Source organism: Benincasa hispida, chromosome 9 (genome assembly GCF_009727055.1).
Source record: "Benincasa hispida cultivar B227 chromosome 9, ASM972705v1, whole genome shotgun sequence".
NCBI classification, from domain to species: domain Eukaryota; kingdom Viridiplantae; phylum Streptophyta; class Magnoliopsida; order Cucurbitales; family Cucurbitaceae; genus Benincasa; species Benincasa hispida.
In genome coordinates, this window is record NC_052357.1 from 64,109,544 (window position 1) to 64,132,162 (window position 22,619).

General features: G+C 33.8%; 1 protein-coding gene across 1 annotated transcript; it reads left to right on the plus strand.

Moving 5' to 3' along the window:
• The first annotated feature begins 1,584 nt into the window (after window positions 1-1,584).
• On the plus strand, window positions 1,585-4,273 carry LOC120085090. Its single transcript, XM_039040943.1, has 4 exons — window positions 1,585-1,770; window positions 2,517-2,629; window positions 2,995-3,209; window positions 3,787-4,273. Exons 2-4 carry the CDS (start codon window positions 2,540-2,542, stop codon window positions 4,049-4,051), a joined length of 570 nt encoding a protein of 189 aa, XP_038896871.1. The 5' UTR covers window positions 1,585-1,770; window positions 2,517-2,539; the 3' UTR covers window positions 4,052-4,273.
• The last annotated feature ends 18,346 nt before the right edge of the window (window positions 4,274-22,619 follow it).

Sequence of the window (22,619 nt, forward strand, 5' to 3'; positions counted from 1 at the left end):
GGCAAAGTGAGGAGCTGGAATGCTTTTGCATATAGATGAAGGGGTTTTCTAAAAGGGGTACTTTTGTCCTTTCACAAGATTGGATCATTTGAATACTTAACGTTTCAAATTCAATCTTAGGACAAATCTCGCTCGATAAGGCCCGAGATAAACTATTTTGACGAGTTTTCAAAAAGCGTGCTATTTTTGTAATATGAAAGCTATAAAGAGTTATTTTGGACAATTTTCTAAGTTATAACTCATTTATTAAATGGGTCAAGTTGAGACATTTATTTCAATATACTTGTTTGAGATGAAAATGTGTTAAACATAATGGCTTCAATCAAACCAAAAAATATTTAAGTTTGATTGATTCGTTGGGTTAACTTATTCAAAATTTTGTTTAAAGAAAAAACTAAAATGGTGATATATAAATATTTATTTATTTTCAACATTGGGTTAAGATTCACATCAAATTCAATTTTATATTATGAAAATTTTCATTATAAGAACTTAATATCGTATTTTTAAAAGTTGTTGAAGAGTATTTAATCTAAAATATATACGAAATCAAATAGAAATTAAATTGTGTATATATACCTAAACATCTTTGTTTTGTTTTGTTTTTTTTTTTTTTTTTTTTTTTAAAATAAAAAAATAGTATATGTATATAAACAAAAAATAATAATTTTTCAATTTCGTTGGTGCTGGAAACTCACACGCAGGTCTTGGATGTCCTTCAACTCGCCCCTCTGGTTAGAACTAATTGATAAAATTGACATGTGTGAGAGTGCTCGCATCGCTGAAGTATAGCAGAGTATAATTTGTTGTATAAGTTAGTAAATGAAGTATTTAACTCAACTAAGAACCAAGATGGTTTATCACTTAAAGTTACTTACTTGCCTTTAAGGTTATCGACATAGGACTATTTATGAGGGTCTTCATTCGACACCCACATGGAGTTACTGGTAATGTCGGCAGTATTAGAATAGGTGTGTTCCTCATCATTGCAACATGCTAGTTGTAAGCTCAACTTAGTCAATTTCCCTATGGTAAAATTCTACATGTCCGACTAGTTGACCCAAAACTCGAAAGTTTGGCTTTCTTTTTTAGGACGAACAGACACTTGTTTCTCCTTAAGTCTCACATTGTATGGAGCAACCCTCGAGAAAATTAATAATAAAACTAAGATTAAAATCCACTATAATTAAGTTTAAGTCAACTTATAACCCAACTCATAGTTGAGTTGGATTTTCCCCATTTTAGTCTTTTTGAACACTCCTATACGAAAACGGTGCGTTTCCAGGCCAATACTTTTCTTGCGGGGATATTAATTAGTAATTACTATGGTTAGAAATTAACCCTCATAAAAACAAATGCCAGCTGGCGCCAACTCAGACTTTCTTTTTAATTAATCCTCTTCCGCCTGGATTTCTAAATTGGCATAATTCGTATTCTAAAAAAGAAAAAGGTGTTAGTTTTTTTTTTTTTTTTTTTTTTTTTTTTTTTTTTTTTTTTTTTTTAAAAAAAAAAATTAATTTTTTTTTTTTCCAAATATATGTATATATATATATATATAAAGGGTTTAATTCCAAATTTTAGATACGCCTTCCAAGATTAGGCAGATTCCAGGATATCCATTGGACGATACAGAGCACTATAAATATCGAACACATCGACTCCATTCCTTTCAGTCTTCGCCTGAAATCCGGAGTGGGAGTGGGAACGGGAGCGAAATCGACTTTCCCTTTCCTTTCGTTCTACTCTTTCTTCCTTCCTTCGATTCTTCAGGTTTGCTTGCGATTTCTCTTGAATTACTCGTTGTTATTTGTGAATGTTCATCGTAAATCGCTGTATTGCCGCCAATTTGGGTAGTCGGATTCTGTTTTGCAGTAGAAATTGCAGGAGAATTTCTTGTTTTAGGTTTTTTCTTTTAGTTACTTATGTTGTCTGGGCTGGAGCTGAATTGTTGTTGCTGCCGCTGTACTGTTTATTCCGAATGTTGTTTAGATGATATACAGACGGAGATGCTCTTCTTTTGATTGTTTGATTATTCGATTTCCTTATTGTGAAAATATTTCTATTGTTTTTTTAATTTGATTGTTTTCCCCCCTCTGAATATGATTCTCAAATTGGTATCCCTAGGGATTAGGGTAATAAAGCTAAGATTGGAACGATTGTTGTTGTTTGCACGCCAAAAATTTTAATGTAATGTCGTATGGAGCTGTTGCTTTTCATGTGGTGTGTTTTCCATTAACTTTCATACTAAGTTCATCATTGACCTTATTTGGAGTGTAAAATCTATTAGAACACGTGATTAGAGGGGAAGCGATTGAGGAGGCTGTATTTTTCCCTTTAGTATATAGTTCTTTTGTGTATTTGACCTAGATTAATAATTTTGAAAAATTTGTCATGTAAAAATGTGCAATCATAAATTATTCTAATAATTCTGCCTTGTTTTCCCCAGTATGCACATTCGTAGTGGTATATCTTATCTCTCTGTCATCAGTTCTGAAAACTTGTTTTGTTCCTTATAGGTGGTGACATTTATCTGCGAACAATGGCCGCGTCTGTCAAGATGATGTCTCTTATTGTCGCAGCTTTAGGTGTGATATCCTTTATATTTGGAGTCATTGCTGAGAACAAGAAGGTAAGAATTTGCAATCTTCATTACCAAGCATATCATCTTGGTAATTGTTCGATTCTTACTGTAGATATCTGTGCATTTGAAACTGTCAACAGCAAGAATTAAGATGCCAATTGAATTGATCATTGATAAATAGGTTATCTTATGTCTATTCTTGATAATATTCCATCTGAATAGTTTGTTAAACCTCTTTTTTTTGTTAATTTCATTTAGCCATACATGATCCCACTCCCACCCTATGTAATATCGTATAGGTACAGGTTAATATACTCTTGTATTTTAAGAATTTGTCTTTTATATATTGTTGTTGTTGTTATTATTATTATTAATGGTCACGGGCTTTTTTGGTGTCTTTACTTTGTGGACAGCCTGCATCTGGAACTCCCATCCCAGGCAAAGGCATCGTTATCTGTCAGTATCCGGGCGACCCAACTGTGGTCCTGGGATATCTTTCCGTTGCATTTCTTCTTGCTTCTTCGATTGCAGGATACTTCTCTTTGTTCTATCCCTACCAAGGAAAATCCGTTCCTCGAGGTGCCATGTTTAAGAGCAGCAGTTTCTCTGCTTTCTTCAATATTGCCCTGTAAGTTCTATTTCCAAGTCACTCCCTCTAAGTGTGTAAAGCTTCTTAACTTTGTAGTATTTATTTCCATTATGGTTTCAATATTATAGTTTCTTGAAAATTCTGCTCTTACATTTTTATTTATGTACTTTACTCGTAAAAAATTGAATCGGTATCCTTTTCAGAATAATTTCCTGTAGTTGGGTACACTTGTGAAACAAGGATTTCTTCCATTGCCTTATTTATTTAATTTCTTGGAATTTAGTTTCCATTTGCATTTTGATGAAGTTAATGAACCAATGGATGTTCTCTTTTCTAGAGTCATCGAATTGATTCAATCATTGCGACAATACGTTCCACCTATATTTATTTTCTTCTTCTTCACTCCCCTTTTACTCTACATCTCTACGAGATAAAAACGTAAAATGGAAACTTTATCAAACGATCCCTAATCCTTGATTTTCATCTCGATACGTGTCCATTTACGAGGTTTGTTAGAATTATGTTGATATCACAAGATCATATGATCTCACTCTTTTCATGTGGTTTCTGCAAGGCATTGTTAAATATCATTTTGATGCGCTCTCTCTGTTTGCAGGTTCACAACTGGACTGGCTATAACTTTGCTCATATGGCCGACTGTCACCGAGCAACTTCACTTGACGCGCAATGTTCATCACAACATCGAGACAGCATGCCCAACCGCAAAAACCGGTCTTCTGGGCGGCGGTGCATTTCTATCTCTTGATTCATCCCTCTTCTGGTTGGTTGCGCTGATGTTGGCTGGAAATGCTCGTGAGGATTACTTTGATGAAATAGCGGAAAAAGGAGGCAATTCTGAATCTCTTAAGAGCAGCGCATGAAACCACTCTATTTAATGGGAATAACATTTCTGTTTCATTTTACTTTGGATTTTACTTGTCATTAACTATTAAGTAGGGGATGTTTAATTGTGAATATGGTATTTTTCTCTATACTCTATATAGTCTTACTGTTGAACATTCCTCCTTGTGTTGTACTAAATCCCCACTAAACCTTGTTCATAATCAACTTAATAACATATTAGTACTAAGTTTTAATTTATAGCCTTCTATTTTATATGTGTGATTCAAAATTAAGGTTCATGAGCTCCTCTTTATCTATACCTAATTTTTACTGTCAACTTCACATAACTCGACTCAGGGTGTGTTTAAAAGTGGTTTTGAAAATTTTAAAAATGATAAGTCATTTTGAAAATCATCCTTAAGCATGTTTTTAACCATTCAAAACTAATTTTGATAATATGAAATTTGCATTTAAAATTGTACTTAAATTTGAGTGATCAAAGTATTTCGAAGTGATTTTAAACTTGACAAAATTAATTGTATTGATTTTTAAATCACTCTAAAACATTAAACTAAATGTTGATTAGAATGTTTTTTTTAACTAATTTTAAATTCAAGAAAAAAAAAATATTAATTTACACCCTTGAAAAAAATGTATCAATTTTATTTTCAACACAATTTCAAAAGAAAAAAAAAATTCATCAAATTTTGACATTGGATTCATGTTTTAATTTTTAGTAGGATTAGTTTATGTTGGACATATTAAACAAACTGACATGCTGACTTATAAACAAGTTTAATAATGTTTTTATTTTTATTGAACTATGTAATATGAATTAGATCATTTCAATATAAAATATATTGTATAAAGGGAATATAAAAATTATTTCAAATATTCAGGTTATTTTTACACATATCTGGATTTATATATAATATATTAGATTTTTAGATCAACCCTTAATAATTAAATTAAACTGTAATTTCAAAATTAACTCATACTAAAAACTTGATTGGTCAAATATTATATAACCATACTTTTAAATTTTCACCTTGTATAAGTCGATTGAGTTGATTAATATTTCTACATGGTTGTGGGCTCATGGTTAATCTTAAACCAATCTTTCAAAATATACCATATTATTAACAGTTAAATCAATTTAACACTTCTAAAAGATGAAAAATTAATAAATAACAATTAAAGATCGAGTCAATATTAGATCTAGGATAATAGGAAATAATATAATAACAAAATGTTTGAATATTATGATATTTGCTAAAATACTCTTATTTTTTTTTAAAAAAAAAAATTATAGTGGCTCCAACTCTGTTAACTTCTAAGCTCTACTAACTTCGAAATCATTCAATTAATTGTTTTTCTCCAACTAATTTTTAGTAGATTGTTGAATGAAAAATTTTGGACCAAAATAAATAGTTATTTCTTAAATTAATGACAACATTATAAATTATCACATTTGGGACAAATTTAAAGTCGACGCGTGTTTCAGACTGAAATGGAAGACATAAGTTGACAAATCTTGATTATCACATGAATCCAATTTGGTATTAATATTTGGGTTCATGGACCAACTAAGCCCAAACCAACTTTAACCTAGGCCAAGTCCAATCTTTGGGCCCAAGCTCATGTAAGGCCCATGAAAATTCTCGATACATAGAGGTCTTGTCCTTCATTTGGGGAAGCTTGAAAAATGACAACAAACGTTGAAGTTCCAATTGAAGATTTAAGACTTGGAAGACTAAAATTTATTGAATTCCACAATATTGAAATTGGATCGATCTCAAGTTTACAACTTCTTGAAGATTGAAGATAGACTTCATTCAACATTTGATAAAAAGCATAAAAGGAACATATACTAAAAATTGTGCCTACTTATACAACAAATCAACACAAAGTTCATTCGATGAATTAAATTTCTCCCAAAAATCTCGTTGTACATAGACATTTGGTCTGTTTAATGGTTCATCAATAAAAATTGTGGATTATATTTTGATGGGACATGTACTATAAAATAATATAAGAGAGACTAAATGGGGTAGAAACTGAATCTAAAAGATATTCTCGATTTTTTCTCATTTTTCAATTATCTTTTAATATAAAAAGTTCCTTTGAAACTACATTCATCATCCAATCTATTTCTTAATGCCTACACAATTGCTCAACAAACCTTGTTAAAAATCAATTTTAAAACGTTAATTGTCTCAATTGAATGTTACGGAAGCGTGTTTTTATATTTAAATACAACGTAGTGATATAAAACAAATTTAAGAGAATAAAAATGGAGTAAAATAAATTGGTAGTGATTGTATATGGTGGATATCATGTATGTTGGTGTTGACAATAAATATTCAATTACAGCTCGAAATCTTCTCTCCGACAAGTTGTAGACCACCACTTGAATTTTTCCACCATCTTCTAGGATTTTAGATTGAGTGGTTGAACTCAAAATGAAATTGAATCAAAGGGAATTGAAAATGATTTTCTGACTTGGTGTCCAATTTCAAAGATCATTAAAAAAAAAAGAAAAAAAGAAAAAAAGAAAAAACTCAGCCAATTCTTTTTGTTTTTGTCAAAATTAACATGCAAATCATTAAATCCCACTTAATCATATTTTTATCAATTTTCAGTTTTTAATTTAAATTTCATAAATTCGAATTAAAAAAATTGGTTTTAATATTTGTATTTTCATAAAATTCAAAAATTTAGTTTTATTGAAAACTAATTCAAATAATTAATTTTAAATATAATTAATTAAACTATTTAATTAATCAGTAATTTAATATCCAATATTAAATTATTAAACCTCAATTCCACAGTCACGAATATTTATTCAATCTTTATTCATGTATGTAATATTTAAATTATTTAAATATTTTTCAACTCTCCAATTTCGTTTAATTCAATAATTAAACGTTTAATTAAATCACATATAATTAATAATTTCATTAATTCGAATTTAAACGTTTCAAATTTACTCATTATGTTATTCTAAGGTTTAATCCGTAGCGAATAGAGGGGCTAATAGACCTACAAGCTCCAATGATTCGAGATCAATTGGCTAAACTTTTTAAACCAAAATAATCAACGTTCGTTAACTACCGGGTCACTCCACTAAAGTCGGTAGCTGCACTCTCCTCATCGTAGATATATTTCTGTCAACTTAATTTAACCATGATCAGTAAGTCAATCATTCACAGGTCATTCGTATTAACAGCCATGTCAAAATTACCGCTTTACCCATGTATTACATCTTGCTTCTTAAGTCTCCATTGATCCTCTAATGGACAATTGGGTTACGGTCCTACTCTGAGGCCACTCTCAGCCTAGAGAGGGCATTACCCTTTTGTTCAAGACTAGGAGTCAGTACTTAAAGGAACAACCTATCTATTAACCCTAAAGCGGGTAGGAGTGAATTTCATCTTACACGACTATATTCCCAGCTATCTACCCGGTCTTAACCCTAAAATAGAAGGCTTATTGAGCGACATTGTTGAGTCATTCTCACCCATGCAGATTAAAAGATAATCATGAATAAATAGAAGTTCATAGTTAGCTCAATAATGAGATCGAGTTACCTTAGGTCATAAAATTAAAATAATCAGTTTTAACAGTAAACGATAGTTATAAAGAAAAGTGACTATTTCGTGGTCCGGTCTTATGCAAACATCTTTTGCATAGGATGCCTCCACTTGGATGTCTCTGAACGATTTCGGGATCACATCGTTTATATCAAATACAAAGCGGGTCGCATTCATAATGTCCTCAATATAAGGTACTCAACTCTATCCTTATACTTATAAACCTTTGGCCATATATCCAAACCTAATGGTCTTTCATGTCTCCACATAAGGTTTAAGTATTCATACTATAGTCAGGGGTTCGTTAGTTTATTAGATTTATGTTTTACAAGTGCAATTTACATATTCAATAACATATTTATTGCAAATAGAATATGTTTAATTTCATAAATTATGAGTTTTATGACATAACCCAACAATGTAAACTGTGAAATCAAATAAATTTGAATGTGGGAGTTTTCATATCTAAATACATTGCAAGTAAATTAAGAGAGAGGGAAAGAAACTATATGGAGACCACGTATAATCTATGAAGTCACATAGAGAAGTAATGACTGGTATTATTTGGCTTGAGATTACTTTGCATCTTCATTTGTTTCATTCTCTCATCTTCCTCTACTAACACGGCTCGTTTAATGTCTTCATGCAAAATAAGAAATGCAAATAAGATTAAATGAAACATTAAAAGTTATGATAAATAAATTTAAATAACCCAAAAAAACCTATCCCCAATCCATCCTTCCAACAAAGCCAATCCATGTGGACATAAATTATCAAACGCCTTGATTTGGAATCTAGATCCCATATCTCCATATAAATCAACTCCCAAGTCAAATACCTAGAAAAAAAAAAGAAAAACAAACCAAACATATTTCAATACAATATCTAAACAAAATGGTAAAAAAAAAAATAGAGGACGAGAAAATTATATAGAGAGAATTAGAAGTTTGAGAGGAAAAAAAAATAGGGAGCTAAAAATAAAATCAAAGAAAAAAATGTTAGGAGTAGAGGAGACATTGAATAGAGATGGCAAAAATTCAAAATATAGAGATAAAGTCATGTCGATATAAAAAAGTTGGAAATAATTGTAAAAATTTACGGAAAATATAGAGGGAAAAAATCTTAAAGGAACATAAAATTTCAAGAACAAGATGTTAGAGGACGAGGTTAAAAAAATAATAAAGAGAAAAAAAAAAAAAGAGAATGTTAAATCATTGGTGATAGAAATAGTGAAAAAAATGACATGTTCTAAGAAATAGAGTGAAATTAGAGGTAAACATTTAAATAAATTAACTAATTTAAAAAGAAAAAAAAAAAGAAATATTAGGGAGAAGGTAAAAAATAGAGATAAATAAAGATAAAAAATGACAAAAAGAAAAAAAGAAAAAAAAATACGAAATTTCTAAAACTGTGAACTGCAGTGTTATTTTCTTAATATAAAATAATAGTATTGCAATTTCAATCATATATTCAATTTTAGCAAATTTNAAAAAAAAAAAAAAAAAACCCTCCACCGACTCATTAATTTAAATAAAAAAAACTAATTGCACGAAACTAAATTTTGAGTAATACACAAATTAATTATTGTTTGTTTTTATTTTTTCTTAAACAAAATCAAATTCATATAGTTTATAAATACATTAGATAATTATTCTTGACGGTTGGACTGGCAATCTACAGTGGACGAAAGATAGGTACAATCAAACGACATCAGACGTCGAAATTGAACCTACAAAATAGAAAACCGTTATAAGTTGAGTCACGGAGCTCATTCTCTTTAAGACGTTTCGCGACTCTGTCCCTTGTGCAAGTAGTTCAACAATGGCCACGTCGTCCCTAGAATAAATCAGTCCAAATAAAATTGTCTCGAATTGAAAGACTAGTATGCTTGGAAAACTAAACACATAAAGCAAGAAGATGGAATTGGGAGAGAAAATGAAAATGAGACTGTGGAATATCTTTTATAGTTGTGTGTGTTGGGAATGTCCTAAACTCGTAGTTCGTAAATTTTGTTAACATGTTTTATTTATCAATAAAAATGTTGTTGAGTTTTTTATTCAATAAATTATTATTCACATTGCATTATTTTATGACAATCCAATAAACAAATCCATGGCTATAACATTAATACTTTAACTTTATGTGACGACATAAAAGAGGATTAAGTTTTAGTATGTGGCCAAAATAAGTATACGGATGAGATTGGGTACCTCATCCTGGTGACACCGTTGGATGCAGCCCATTTTGTATACTGATACAAATGATGTGATCTAAAAATCATTCATGTGGAGACATGTGAGTGTGGGCATTTTGTGCAATGAGTTTACATAAGACCGGACCTCAAAATAGTCATTTTTCTTTATAACAATCATTTGCTGTTAAAACTAACTATCTCAAACTCAATGACCTAGGATAACTCGATCTTAATCCTGAGCTAACTATGAACTCCTGTTTATTCGGGACTATCTTTTGATCTACATAGGTGAGAGTAGTCCAACAAGACTGCTCAATAAGCCTTCCATTTTAGGGATAAGACCAGATAGATAGTTGGGGACATAGTTTTGCAATATGGAATTCGCTCCTACCCGTTAGCAGATAGGTTGTTATCTTAAGTGTTGATGTCTTGTCTTAACAACTGGGCCCCACCATCTCATGAAGGAGAGAGTTATGATTTATAAGTTGGGCCCCACCATCTCATGAAGGAGCAAGATGTATTTACAGGGGTAAAATGTTAATCTTTGACCCAATTGTAAATACGAACGACCTGTGAAGAATTGACTTACCAATTATGGTTAAAATGGACAGGAATATATTTATAGTGAGCAGAGTGCAACTATCGATCTATAGTGAAATGTCTTGGTAGTTAACGAATAGTGATTAATTCGATTTAAAGAGTTTAACCAATTAATTGCAAATCATCGAAGCTCATGGTATGTAGATCCATAAGGTCCCTCTACTAGCTCGTAATTTGGATTAATAGATCGAGTAATCTTGATGAGATTTGAAATTAGGGTTTAGAATTGGAAATGTTCAAATTCAATTAGGGTTTCTATTAATTATATTCGATACAATTGAAATGATTAATTTTATCAAAATTAAACGAAATTGGAGAATTGATTAATGTTTGAATCAATATTAATTATATGAAATTAAATTCACTGTAGTGAAATTGGTATTTTATTAATTTAATATTAGATATTAAATTAACAAAATTAATTAAAAGGTTTAATTAATTAGTTTTATTTAAAATTAATTAATTGAATTGATTTTTATAAAACTAATAAACAAATAAATTAGTTTATTTGAAAATTGATTTTAGAAATCAATTTTGAAAACACAAAATGGAAAATTCCAAAAGTTGGAAATCTCTACTATGGATGCTAAAGGAACTCTTATACAAGAGTACCTCTGAGCGGAAGCGGATCTTTCCAAAAACATTGTGACAGAATCACCACATTTACATTCAAACAAACAAATATGTATTATACTGTAGAATTACCGGCATGCTTTAAGATTAACAAACACGAGAACAAGAAAACTTACCAGTTGAAGAACTTTTCTTCAGAAAAACCTCGCTCACTCCAAGGGAACAAGCTCATGTCGCTCTTGCTAGATCGGCAAACCAATCACTCAGCAACACCACTGGTCGTCTACTACGAATGGCTTCCACACAAACAAAAGGAAATGGGGACGCCACCACTTGGAACTCTTAATATTCTCGGTGTGAGAATCCAAAGAATGAGCCCTGTTTGGATTTGATAAAGGGAGGAGGAATGGAGATCGTATACAACGATCAAGCAAGTGGGAGAAGACTGCGTCTATCGTATAGACAAAATGTTTGATCGTTTAGGTAAAATATACGATCGTGTAGGAAAAGGGCAGCAATCGTTTATACGATCGTTTAGTAAAAGCTCGGCGCTAAGCAATCGTTTAGAAGAAAGCGCGTGCGTGTAAGCGATCATGTAGTAAAAGAGAGCTATCGTATAGTCTCTGATTTTACTAAGCAATGGACAGCAAACACCTTATGAGCAATTAACCGTGATATTTGCAAAATGAAAACAATTTTCATTTTATTCTTCAGTTATGCCATATTTGTCCAATTAAATAAATAATAAATATAATCATATTATATTCATTAACCAATAGTTTAATATCATATATCAACCATGGTGTTTTATTCTCCACTAGATATAAATCATATTTATATCCATTTTCCTCCAATTAATGTATCTCATACATAAAGTCAACCATATCATATATAATTAACCAGTTCAATCATATCATATATAATCGAACTCCCTCTTGTCAATTTGAATATTTCAGACTGACCTAAAAATTGATTCTCAACTTGAATCCATTGAGCTACCAAGGGGACCTTATAGACCTATGGTTCGAAGCTCCAACAGTACGTGAATAGCTGACTAAACTCTTTAGCCACGAGATCCACCATCGGTTAACTGTTAGGCATTCCACTAAAGATCGACAGTTGAACTCTCCTTACCACAGATATATTTTTGTGTCCATCGGATATAACCAACCAACAGTACGATAACCCTTCACAGATGCTCGTAAGTATAGTTGGGCCAATTTACCGTTTTGCCCCCTGTAGTTACATCTAACTCTTTAAGTACCACTGATCCCTCTAATGAACAATACAACATAGTCCCACTATGTGTGGACACTTCTCAGGCCATGAGAAGGTGTATGGCGCCACATCGTTCAAGCAATGAGATCAACCCTTAAGGGAGCAATCTATCCACTTACCTCTGCTTTGGGGAATGAGTGAATTCCATCTTGTGTAGCTGAGTTCCCAGCTCCCAAATCAGACGAATCCCCAAAGTAGTAGGTTTGAGTCGGCGAATTGGCCACTCGCACCCATGCAAATCAAAAGACCGCCCTCAAAGGCAGAAGTTCCCAGCTCACTCAGGATTGAGGTCATGTTACCTATGGTCATCCTAGTGAAGTGAAGTCTCTATCATGAACGACGTTATATAACGAGACATTAACACTTCGTGGTCAGGTCTTGTACAAACTCTTTGTATAGGATGCCCTTACTCGCATGTCCCCACACGAATGATCAGGATCAGTCCATCTGTAGTAAGTCACAACACTCATAACTATTCCACAAAGTGGGCCGCATCCGTAGCGTTACCTGAATAAGGTTTCCCTCCTTTATTCATATACTACAGACCACTTTGGTTATCACTTAAGACATGATCCACTTGTATGTCACCATATACATGTTTAAGTTACATAATGACAACCAGAGATTTTAGTTTATTGGTTTATGGTAAAGCAAATAAAACATCCAATGTTCAAAGTCAAGTAGTGAAGAAAATATCATATATTACATCACAAGCGTTCGTACAAACAGTGTTTACAAACTACAGGACACAAGACTTTAGGGCATCATCCTCACAGGTGCAAGTACCTTATTCATCCAATTCCACTCAATTCATGAAAAAGGAGTTGGACTAGATTGCATGATGAAAGCTTTATAAATTAGAGCGTTGGGCTGAATCATTGTAAAACATTCAAAATTTCTACAAGAATTCTGCAAAATTCGAAATCTGTGAAATGTTTAGTTTCATTATATAACACTGTTCATAATAGAGACTTACATTTCACCAGGATGACCAAAGGTAACATAACCTGAATCCTGAGTGAGTTGTGAACTCCTGCCTATGAGGGCGACCATTTGATTTGTATTGGTGAGAATGGCCAGATCGTTGACTCAACAAGCCTACTATTTTGGGGATTCGTCTGATTAGGGAGTTGGGAACACAACCACACAAGATGAAATTCACTATTTCCCCGAAGTAGGGGTAAGTAGATAAATTGCTCTCTTAAGGGCTGATTCCAGATCTTGAACAACGTGGCACCACACCTTCTTCTGGCTGATGGAACACGAGACATACGCAGTGGAATAAGGATTTAATTACATTCTAATTGCTTCTAATCAAAAGGAAATTAGCATGCAAAATGAAGGAAAAAATAGTAAATAAAAGCGATGGAATACAACCTTTGTAGCTCCCGAAAAATGCTTTTTCCTTATTGAATTTCTACCCGAACTCTTACGGACCACCACTAGAGTTGACCTACTATCCCCTGGACTCATAACCGGGTTGTGGACCCGATGGATGAAGAAAACTGAGAAAGAGAAAAAGATGGAAAAGAAATGGAATTTCTTTTGGTTTGGGTTTTTCTCTCTCTCTCTCTGTTTTTTTTTTTTTACAACCCAATTTAGAAAAACAATTTTTGAAAAATGGCCAAAAGTTTTTCATCCATAATTGAAAGCCCAATTTATAGAAAAAAGTCATGCAACAATTGCATGAAACAAATCTATAAAAACCCAACACATATAATCCAATATCTTAGCGGGCTTAACGTCTCCACTATAAGCCAACACCTAGCCCACTATTTTATTAGTGGAATTATCCAATAAAAGTTTGAATTTTCCCACTAACTATAGTCAAAGGGCAAAATAGTCATTTTGTCAAAGTCAAACTTTGACTAAAAAGTCAACATTTTGTCTTTTTATGATTTTTTTCGTGGTGACTAATTTTGACCTCCCGAGCATGAATACACATTCATTTTATCGAAATTCAAATCACATTTGATTATAAGGTCGGTGATAGTTTGACTTTTCAAAGTCAAAAGTCAACTCTTTGACTTTTTACATCTTTGACCATTTCCATTATTTCCGAGCTTCTGAATATGAACGTATTCATATTCTTGATATTTAAATCACATTTAAATATTAAAGCTGTATCTCTAAACTGAAAAAATCGACCACTATATCACATATACTTGTCGGTTTCTTTCTTTTCATCTAATTCGAACAATTCAAATTATTCTATCATACTATTCTAAGTTTATTCCATATAAGTAAGTAGGGGAACCTAATAGACCTATAGATCATAGGCTTCAATGATCCGAGATTAGCTGGCTAAAACTCTTTTAGACGGAGCTAATCAGCATTCATTAACTAACCATGATTAGTAAACTAATCTTTCACAGGTTGTTCGTAATCTCGGCTGGGTCATAAAAACCGTTTTACCCCCAAGATTACATCTTGTTCCTTAAGTTCCACTAATCCTTTAATGAACAATTGGTTTAAGGTCCAACCTATAAACCGAACCCTTCTCGAGCCAAGGAGAGGGTGAGGCCCCTTGTTCAAGACCTGGATTCAATACTAAAGGGAACAACCTATCTACTATCCCCTATAATAGGTAGGAGTGAATTCCGTCTTGCACTCTATGTTCCCATCTATCCACCTGATCTTACCCTTGAAATGGGAGGCTTATTGGGCCAGCGATGATGAGCTGCCCTCACCTATGCAGATCTAAGGATAATTCCAAGTGAACGGGAGTTCATAGTTAGCTCAGGATTAAGATTAAGTTACCTAGGTCATCAATTAACGAAATAGTCAGTTTTATACATAAAACGAAATTTAGAACGTAAAAAACGACTATTTCATGGTTCAATCTTATGCAAACTCATTGCATAGGATGCCCTCACTCACATATCTCTATATGAACGATTTAGGATCACATCGTTTGTACTAACTACAAAGTGGGCCGCATCCATAGTGTCCCAATAATAAGTCGCCCAACCTTATTCATATACTATAGACCATTTTGGCTATATATTTGAACTTGATCCATATTTATATTACTACATAAAGTTTAAAATACATTAAATAGCCTCGGGACCTTAGTTTATTGGATTAAAGATTACAATTTCAATAACAACTTTATCGAATAACAAAACAGAATATGTTTATTAATTTACAAACTACGAGTTTTAGGACATAAAATCCAACAAACTCCCACTTGGACTAAAACTCCTAGTGGAGTATCACAATGTTGAATTTAAGTGAGAAACATATGAGTACAATAAACATATAAATACAATAAACTAGGGCATAAACCCAAAAGTTCTCCCACTTGTCCTAGTTTACAAACTTCGTAGACCTAGACTCTGTAGGTGACCTTCAAACACTCTAGCTGTGAGGGCCTTTGTAAAAGAATCAACAATGTTTTTCTTAGAAGATATATGGGTCACTACAACGTCTCGACGATGTACAATCTCTCGGATCAGATGGTATTTGCGCTTAATATGCTTGCCGCACTTGTGGCTTCTTGGTTATCTTGAATTTGCAACTCCACCACTATTATCACAATATAGGGTGATAGGCATATGCATATTTGGAACGACTTCCAAATCTGTCAAGAATTTCCTCAACCATACTGCTTCCTTTGCTACTTCATAAGCAGCTACGTATTCAGCTTCCATTGTGGAGTCCGCAATACAGTTTTGCTTCACACTTCTCCACACTACTGCTCCTTCATTCAGAATGAACACTGATCCCGATGTAGATTTTCTTGCATATTTATCAGTTTGAAAATCAGAGTCAGTGTATCCAGTAAGGATCAAATCCTTACTGCCATACACGAGCATGTAGTTCCTCGTTCTCCTAAGATACTTGAGGATATTTTTAACGACAGTCCAATGATCATATCCAGAATTGGACTGATATCTACTGACTATCCCTATTGCATAGCATATGTCAAGTCTAGTACATAACATTGCATACATCAGGCTCCCTACTGTGGAAGCATAGGGAATGCATCTCATATCCTGAACCTCTTGAGGTGTCTTAGGACATTGATCATTTGACAAATGAATTCCACATATGTAAGGTAACAAACCTATTTTGGAATTATGCATCTTATACCTAGACAACATTTTGTCTATATAAGTTGCTTGAGACATGGCTAGTGTTCTGTTTTTGCGGTTCTGAATAATCTGAATCCCGAGAACATACTGTGCATTTCCTAAATATTTCATTTGCAACTCCGTTTCTAGCCATTTCTTGATGTCAGTTAGGTAACCTACTTCATTCTCAATGAGTAGAATATCATCAACATATAAAACTAAGAACGCTATAGTAGAATTGACGATCTTCTTGTAAACACAAGGCTCGTCAACATTCTGTTCAAAGCCTTAAGATTTGATCACAGTATCAAATCTTATATTCCAAGATCTAGAAGCTTGTTTCAACCTATAAATGGATTTTTGAAGCTTACAAACCTTTTGTTCTTTACCCTATGCAATAAAACCCTCTGGTTGAGTCATATAGATACTATCCTCAAGATTGTCGTTTAGAAAGGATGTCTTGACATCCATCTGCCAAATTTCATAGTCATAAAAGGTGGCAATGAATAAGAGTATTTTAATCGACTTAAGCATGGAAACAGGAGAGAAAGTTTCTTCATAGTCCACTCCCTCTCTCTGGGTATAACCCTTTGCCACAAGTCGAGCCTTAAAATTCTGTACTTTACCGGCTTGGTCTCGTTTTCTCTTGTAGATCCACTTACAACCAATTGGTTTTACATCATTTGGTTGATCTACAAGTTTCTAGACAGAATTGAAGTACATAGACTCCATTTCGAGGTCCATGGCTTTAACCTACTGATCACAGTCCACATATTTCATCGCCTGTTTATAGGTCGATGGATCCTCTATGCCATTATCAGGTATAGCAATTTGTTTTTCTGTTAAACCCAAGTAACGTTCGAGCTGATGAACAACCCTCCCACTACGTCGAGGTATTCTCAACCTTGAGAAGGATGTGACTGACCAGATATACTAGTTTTATCTACTACTTTAGTAGATAAACTAGTTCTATCTGTAGCGTCTTTGTTAATTTCGTTCAATACTAGTCTACTGCGAGGTTGATGACTTCTTATGTGGTCTTCCTCTAAGAATGTGGCATTTTTCGATACAACTACCTTATTCTCTTGAGGATCTAAAATAGACCACCTTTTGTTTCTTTTGGATAACCTACAAATAGGCATAGTTTTGAACGACGTTCCAATTTTTTAGGATTTTGCACCAACACGTGTGCCGGACATCCCCAAATCCTAAAGTGACATAAACTGCCTTTATGTTTTTTCCATAGATCTAAAGGTGTTTTTGAAACACTTTTAGAGGGAACGTTATTCAAATTATAGACAGCAGTCTCTAATGCATGTCCCCAAAAGGAATCAGGTAACTTAGCAAAGCTCATCATTGAGCGAACCATGTCCAACAAGGTTCTGTTTCTTCTTTCAGATACACCATTCTGCTGAGGCATATTAGGTGCAAAGAGTTGTGACTTGATTCCGTGTTCTATTATATAGTCCTGAAATCTTAAGTCCATGTACTCTCCACCTCGATCTGATCGTAGCGTCTTAATTGTTTTACCTAACTGGTTCTCAACCTCACCCTTATATTCTTTGAACTTTTAAAAAGAATCAGACTTTTGATGCATTAGGTAAATATGACCATACCTTGAATAATCATCAATAAATTTGATGAAATATTCATACCCACCTCGAGCTTTAACATTCATCGGTCCACAGAGGTTCGAATGTACGAGCTTTAAGGGTATTGTGGCTCTGAGACATTTTCCAGTAAAAGATCTCTTAATAATTTTTCCCTCAAGACAAGACTCATATGGAGGTAAAGAATTGTCTTCTAACTGATTTAGGAGTCCATTCTCAACCAATCTCTCAATCCTTTTAAGATTTAAGTGGCCAAATCTTAGGTGCCATAGATAGGCATTAGAAGAAACTTTTTGTCTTTTATTCTGAGTTTCGGCTGTTCTAAACATCTCAGTATTTAAGAAAATATTGCTTTAGTTGGTCTTAACTTATATAAGTTGTCTTCAAGTATAGCAGAACAAATTTGAATACCTTTTTTGAAAATGAACGCTTCATTAACTTCAAAAGACATTTTATACATTTGTTCCAATATACATGTGATAGATATTAAATTTTGTCTCATTTTAGGAGCATACAAAACATCTTTAAGTATGATATATCTATTGTTGAAAAACAACTTCAAGTCTCCCACTGCTTCAGCCGAGACGACCTCTCATGTTCCAACCTTGAGGGTGATCTCGCCTTCTTCATGCTTTTTTCCAGGAACTAGTTTCCTTAAAAGAGAAGAAAATATGATTAGTGGCTCCTGAATCCAATATCCAGTTTGAGGTATTATACTCCACTAAACATGTTTCAGCAACTAGTAAATCATATTTACCTTGTGCTTCTTTCAAGACAGGGGCCTGAGGACATTCCTCAGTTAAGACAAATCTCTAGTCATCTATTACTAGTGTTGAATTTAGATTTGTTTTTCATGTTGAGTAGTTGTCGCCGTTGAGTTTTTCAGAAGCTAATAGTTGAACTAAAGAGCTAGTCATGCTGAAAGGAAAAACATATCCTTTTTAGTAAAAACATTAATCTTTTAAATCCAATCAAGTTTAGCAAAACAAACTAATGATGTACCCTTCATTATTATATTTTGCAACGATATTTCAATGGTTTAGAATAACCTTCACCGAGGGGTGATCGACTATTCCTCTGTTGAAACAAGACTATCTTAACTAGTTACTATCACCAGAATAACTCTTATTCCTATAGTAACTTAGTTATCGCTACTTTGGTCAAGAATTTACTAACACTTAGTAATTATTGTAAGTGTGACCCTCCATTTTTAGACCTCAAAGATCGGAATCATTATGCTTCTGAAGTTGGAAAGACAATAATGAAAATGGACCTGAAAGACCCTATCAATTTCTAGAGTTCGCGGAGTTTTGAATTCTATAATACAGCTCTCCGATTGGTAAGGTCGCTCCAGGGCAGACATGCAAGGGCATTATAGGAATCTCACAGTGCGACCTAATGGAAGAGACCGTAGGATGTGTTGACACAAATCCTGTCTCTTATACACATCTAGATGTGTATAAGAGACAGTCCTTCTCCCACTTACAACCAACCGTCCCCTATTCACCTTGGTATTGACTCATGCAAACACTCTCCGAATGGAGTTCGTTCCCAGGGCGGCCCAAAGCCAAGCATGAATCTCATGGTGTGAACTTTTAGGGATGCTAGAGCTAAAAGTACATTACTTCTCTCCAACTGAAATGTTCTAGACGGTTAGGGTATAAAATACTTAGCGATACATTTCGATTAACTAAACATATCCTAAGTCTAGGTGATTCATCCGAGTATAACTTTTATACTGGATTTTTAACCTATGATGTCCAGGTGATAAACAAATTTTATTGCCTCACACCGCTCACGCGTGCTCAAAAGCTGGTTTAACCTAACTCAGACGCCGGCTCGATCTCCAGGTAGTAGATGTTCCATGAACCGTCAACTTAAAAACCTTCAACCTTAGTCATCTTATTTAACTTTTTGTCAAGATCTTGCCGGGTGAGTATTCTTGTAACTTTGGTTTTACAAGATATCGACCTATTTTCTATGAAAAAAGGGATTGCTCGAAGGTTAAGCCTAAGTGAGCATGCATCTTATTTTTATTATGGATTTTAGAAGTCTAGGTTATTTTATAACAATTATAACCCTAGAGCATTCATCTATAACATGCTTCCTTCAATTAAACATGCTTTAATATAACACTTATATTAAAACTAAGCATGCATAGTATATATTTTATAACACTTATAAGATATAACAAATGCATGTCACATACTTTTCTTATGATGGGGTTTTAAAACTATATGGCATATTATATGCACAAATAATCAAATAACATTATACATCACATGCATAATATGTAAACAACACTAAAGTGGGTCAATTTTGGCATTAAAAAACAAACAAATAACTAATTTATTACATAAATCAGCAACCAGCTTCCCGAAACCGACTTCAAACACTTTGAATCATCTTGAACCGACCAAAAAACTCTTGAACTGGCCTAAAAACCAAGTTGAACTGATCAAACCGACTCAACCAGGTTAAACGGACCGGTCCAAACCGGCTGGTCAACGCTCACTGGCGTGATCAACGGAGGCGCAGGGCGGGTTGCGGGCGAGCGAAGCGGAGCGGCGGGCATGCAGTTGGATCCGGGCGGGGTAGGCGTGCGAAGCCAGGCACGTGTGTAGGGCTACTTCGAACCAGATCGGATCGCTGCTCAGGTCGGCAGGGTCGGGTCTGGGAGCAAAATTTGGGTTTGTGATCATTTTTCTCTAATTTTGTTGTTGTCTTCTCTCCCTGAATCAAGCAATTATAGCTTAATTTCAACTATAATGACTCCAAATAATTTACATACCCTTTTTCACATAGTAATACTCATAAACATGTGAGCAATTACAAATTTCCACAAGAAATTTAGAGAAAAACAATGCCAAAATCATAATAAGTCCACTTTAGTCCATATTTCATTCAACGCTTGAATAGAAAAGAAAAAAACACCCACCAAAAGAAATTGAGCGTAATTAAAGCATTCTTTGATATCACATCATGGAACATGAGACATACGCATTAGAATAAGGATCTAATTATACTCTAATTGCTTATAATCAAAAGGAAATTAGCATGCAAAATGAAGGATAAAACAGTAAATAAAAGGGATGGAATACAACCTTTGTAGCTACCGAAAAACACTTTTCCTCGCTGAATTTCTACCCGAACTCTTCCGAACCACCACTAAAGTTGACCTACTATCCTCTGGACTCAGAACCGGGTTGTGGGACCTGATGGATGAAGAAAACCAAGAGAGAGAAAGAGATGGAAAAGAAATGGAATTTCTTTTGGTTTGGGTTTTTTTTTTTTTTACACCCAATTTAGGAAAACAATTTTGGAAAAATGGCCAAAAGTTTTTCATCCATAATTGAAAGCCCAATTTATAAAATAATTGGTTTAAGGTCCAACCTATAAACCGAACCCCTATCGAGCCATAGAGAGGGTGGGGCCCCTTGTTCAAGACCTAGATTCAATACTGATCCTTCACACACGCCTCGTCGCATCATACCCAACCGGATGGCCAGTAATGATGGCAACGTGCATGTGTGGGATGTCCATCATATCCACATTGCCTATCTTCTCGCTCCCTCTAAAACATGGGTACCACTTGGGGCTCAAACCCACAACTCAAGGTGGGAGTTTATAAAGGAGGTCTCACTTTGTAATCTTAGCAATGTGAGATTCTCAAAAAGCCTTATTTTTCATTTAAAAGTTAAATTTTCAATAACAATCCCCCACTTGAAAATCTAAAATCATGAAAGAAGCATTTTTATTGAGTATCAGTCTGTACAATATTGTGCATAAGCAAAGGTGTCTTACGACTTGAACCTTTATATAGTGCAGACGATTCATAATATACGATAGTAACTTTTGGTTTTGAACTTCATCTCTAACAACATCTCCACACGACATCATTGAGGTGTAGTTCGAAAGCCCATGTTTTAAGACCTAGTACGTGTATCCCAGTTTAGTGAACGCTCTAGATATTTTGTCTAAAACTCCATAGAAAGCGGCTCCCACTTCTACATCACGTAGGTGAGTCTATCAAGAATACTCATGTAGTTAAGTACCCCCCCTGACATCAAGTATAGAACTCATTAAGAACTAAGTTTATCCTTTTTTACGCTTTAGGATATCGTGCTCAAACTCTGGGTCATAAGAAGGAAACTCTGTGTTCGTTTTTAGCATGATTCACTTCATATCACCTATGATCAGTTATTACTCGTTGAATCTATTTTTTAGGATCTCAAGTCTACAGGTTGGGTTTTCCTCACAGTTATTCATCTCTCTATAGGCATGAGTCCCATTCTTTTTGAGGTTTTGAAAACTTCTCTCTGGCCAGTATTTTCGTGAAAGGATCTACCAAGTTTTCATCAGTTCATATGTGATCCACTTTAACTGCACCAATAGTGAGGAACTTTTTAATGGTACCAAGCTAATGATGTATTTGTCATCTTTTTCTATTGTAATAACAGTTCTGAACTTTTGTAATTACTATAGTACTGTCGCAATAGATCAATATGGCTGGTACCGATTTTCCTATAGGGGAATCTCTGATAGTAGACTTCTAAGTCAACCTACTGCTTCACTAATTGTTGCTATTGCTATCATTTCTATCTCCCATCATAGATTGGGCTAAGATAGTCTGTTTCTTGGAATTCAAAGAGACAGCTCTGCCTGCAATATTGAAAATACAG

Bases quoted from the DNA above. Each gene is read 5' to 3' on its own strand.
- LOC120085090 (XM_039040943.1), top strand. From the start codon at position 2,540: ATGGCCGCGTCTGTCAAGATGATGTCTCTTATTGTCGCAGCTTTAGGT. The intron at 2,630-2,994 runs GTAAGAATTTGC...CTTTGTGGACAG, and splicing joins TCATTGCTGAGAACAAGAAG to CCTGCATCTGGAACTCCCAT. The intron at 3,210-3,786 runs GTAAGTTCTATT...CTCTGTTTGCAG, and splicing joins GCTTTCTTCAATATTGCCCT to GTTCACAACTGGACTGGCTA.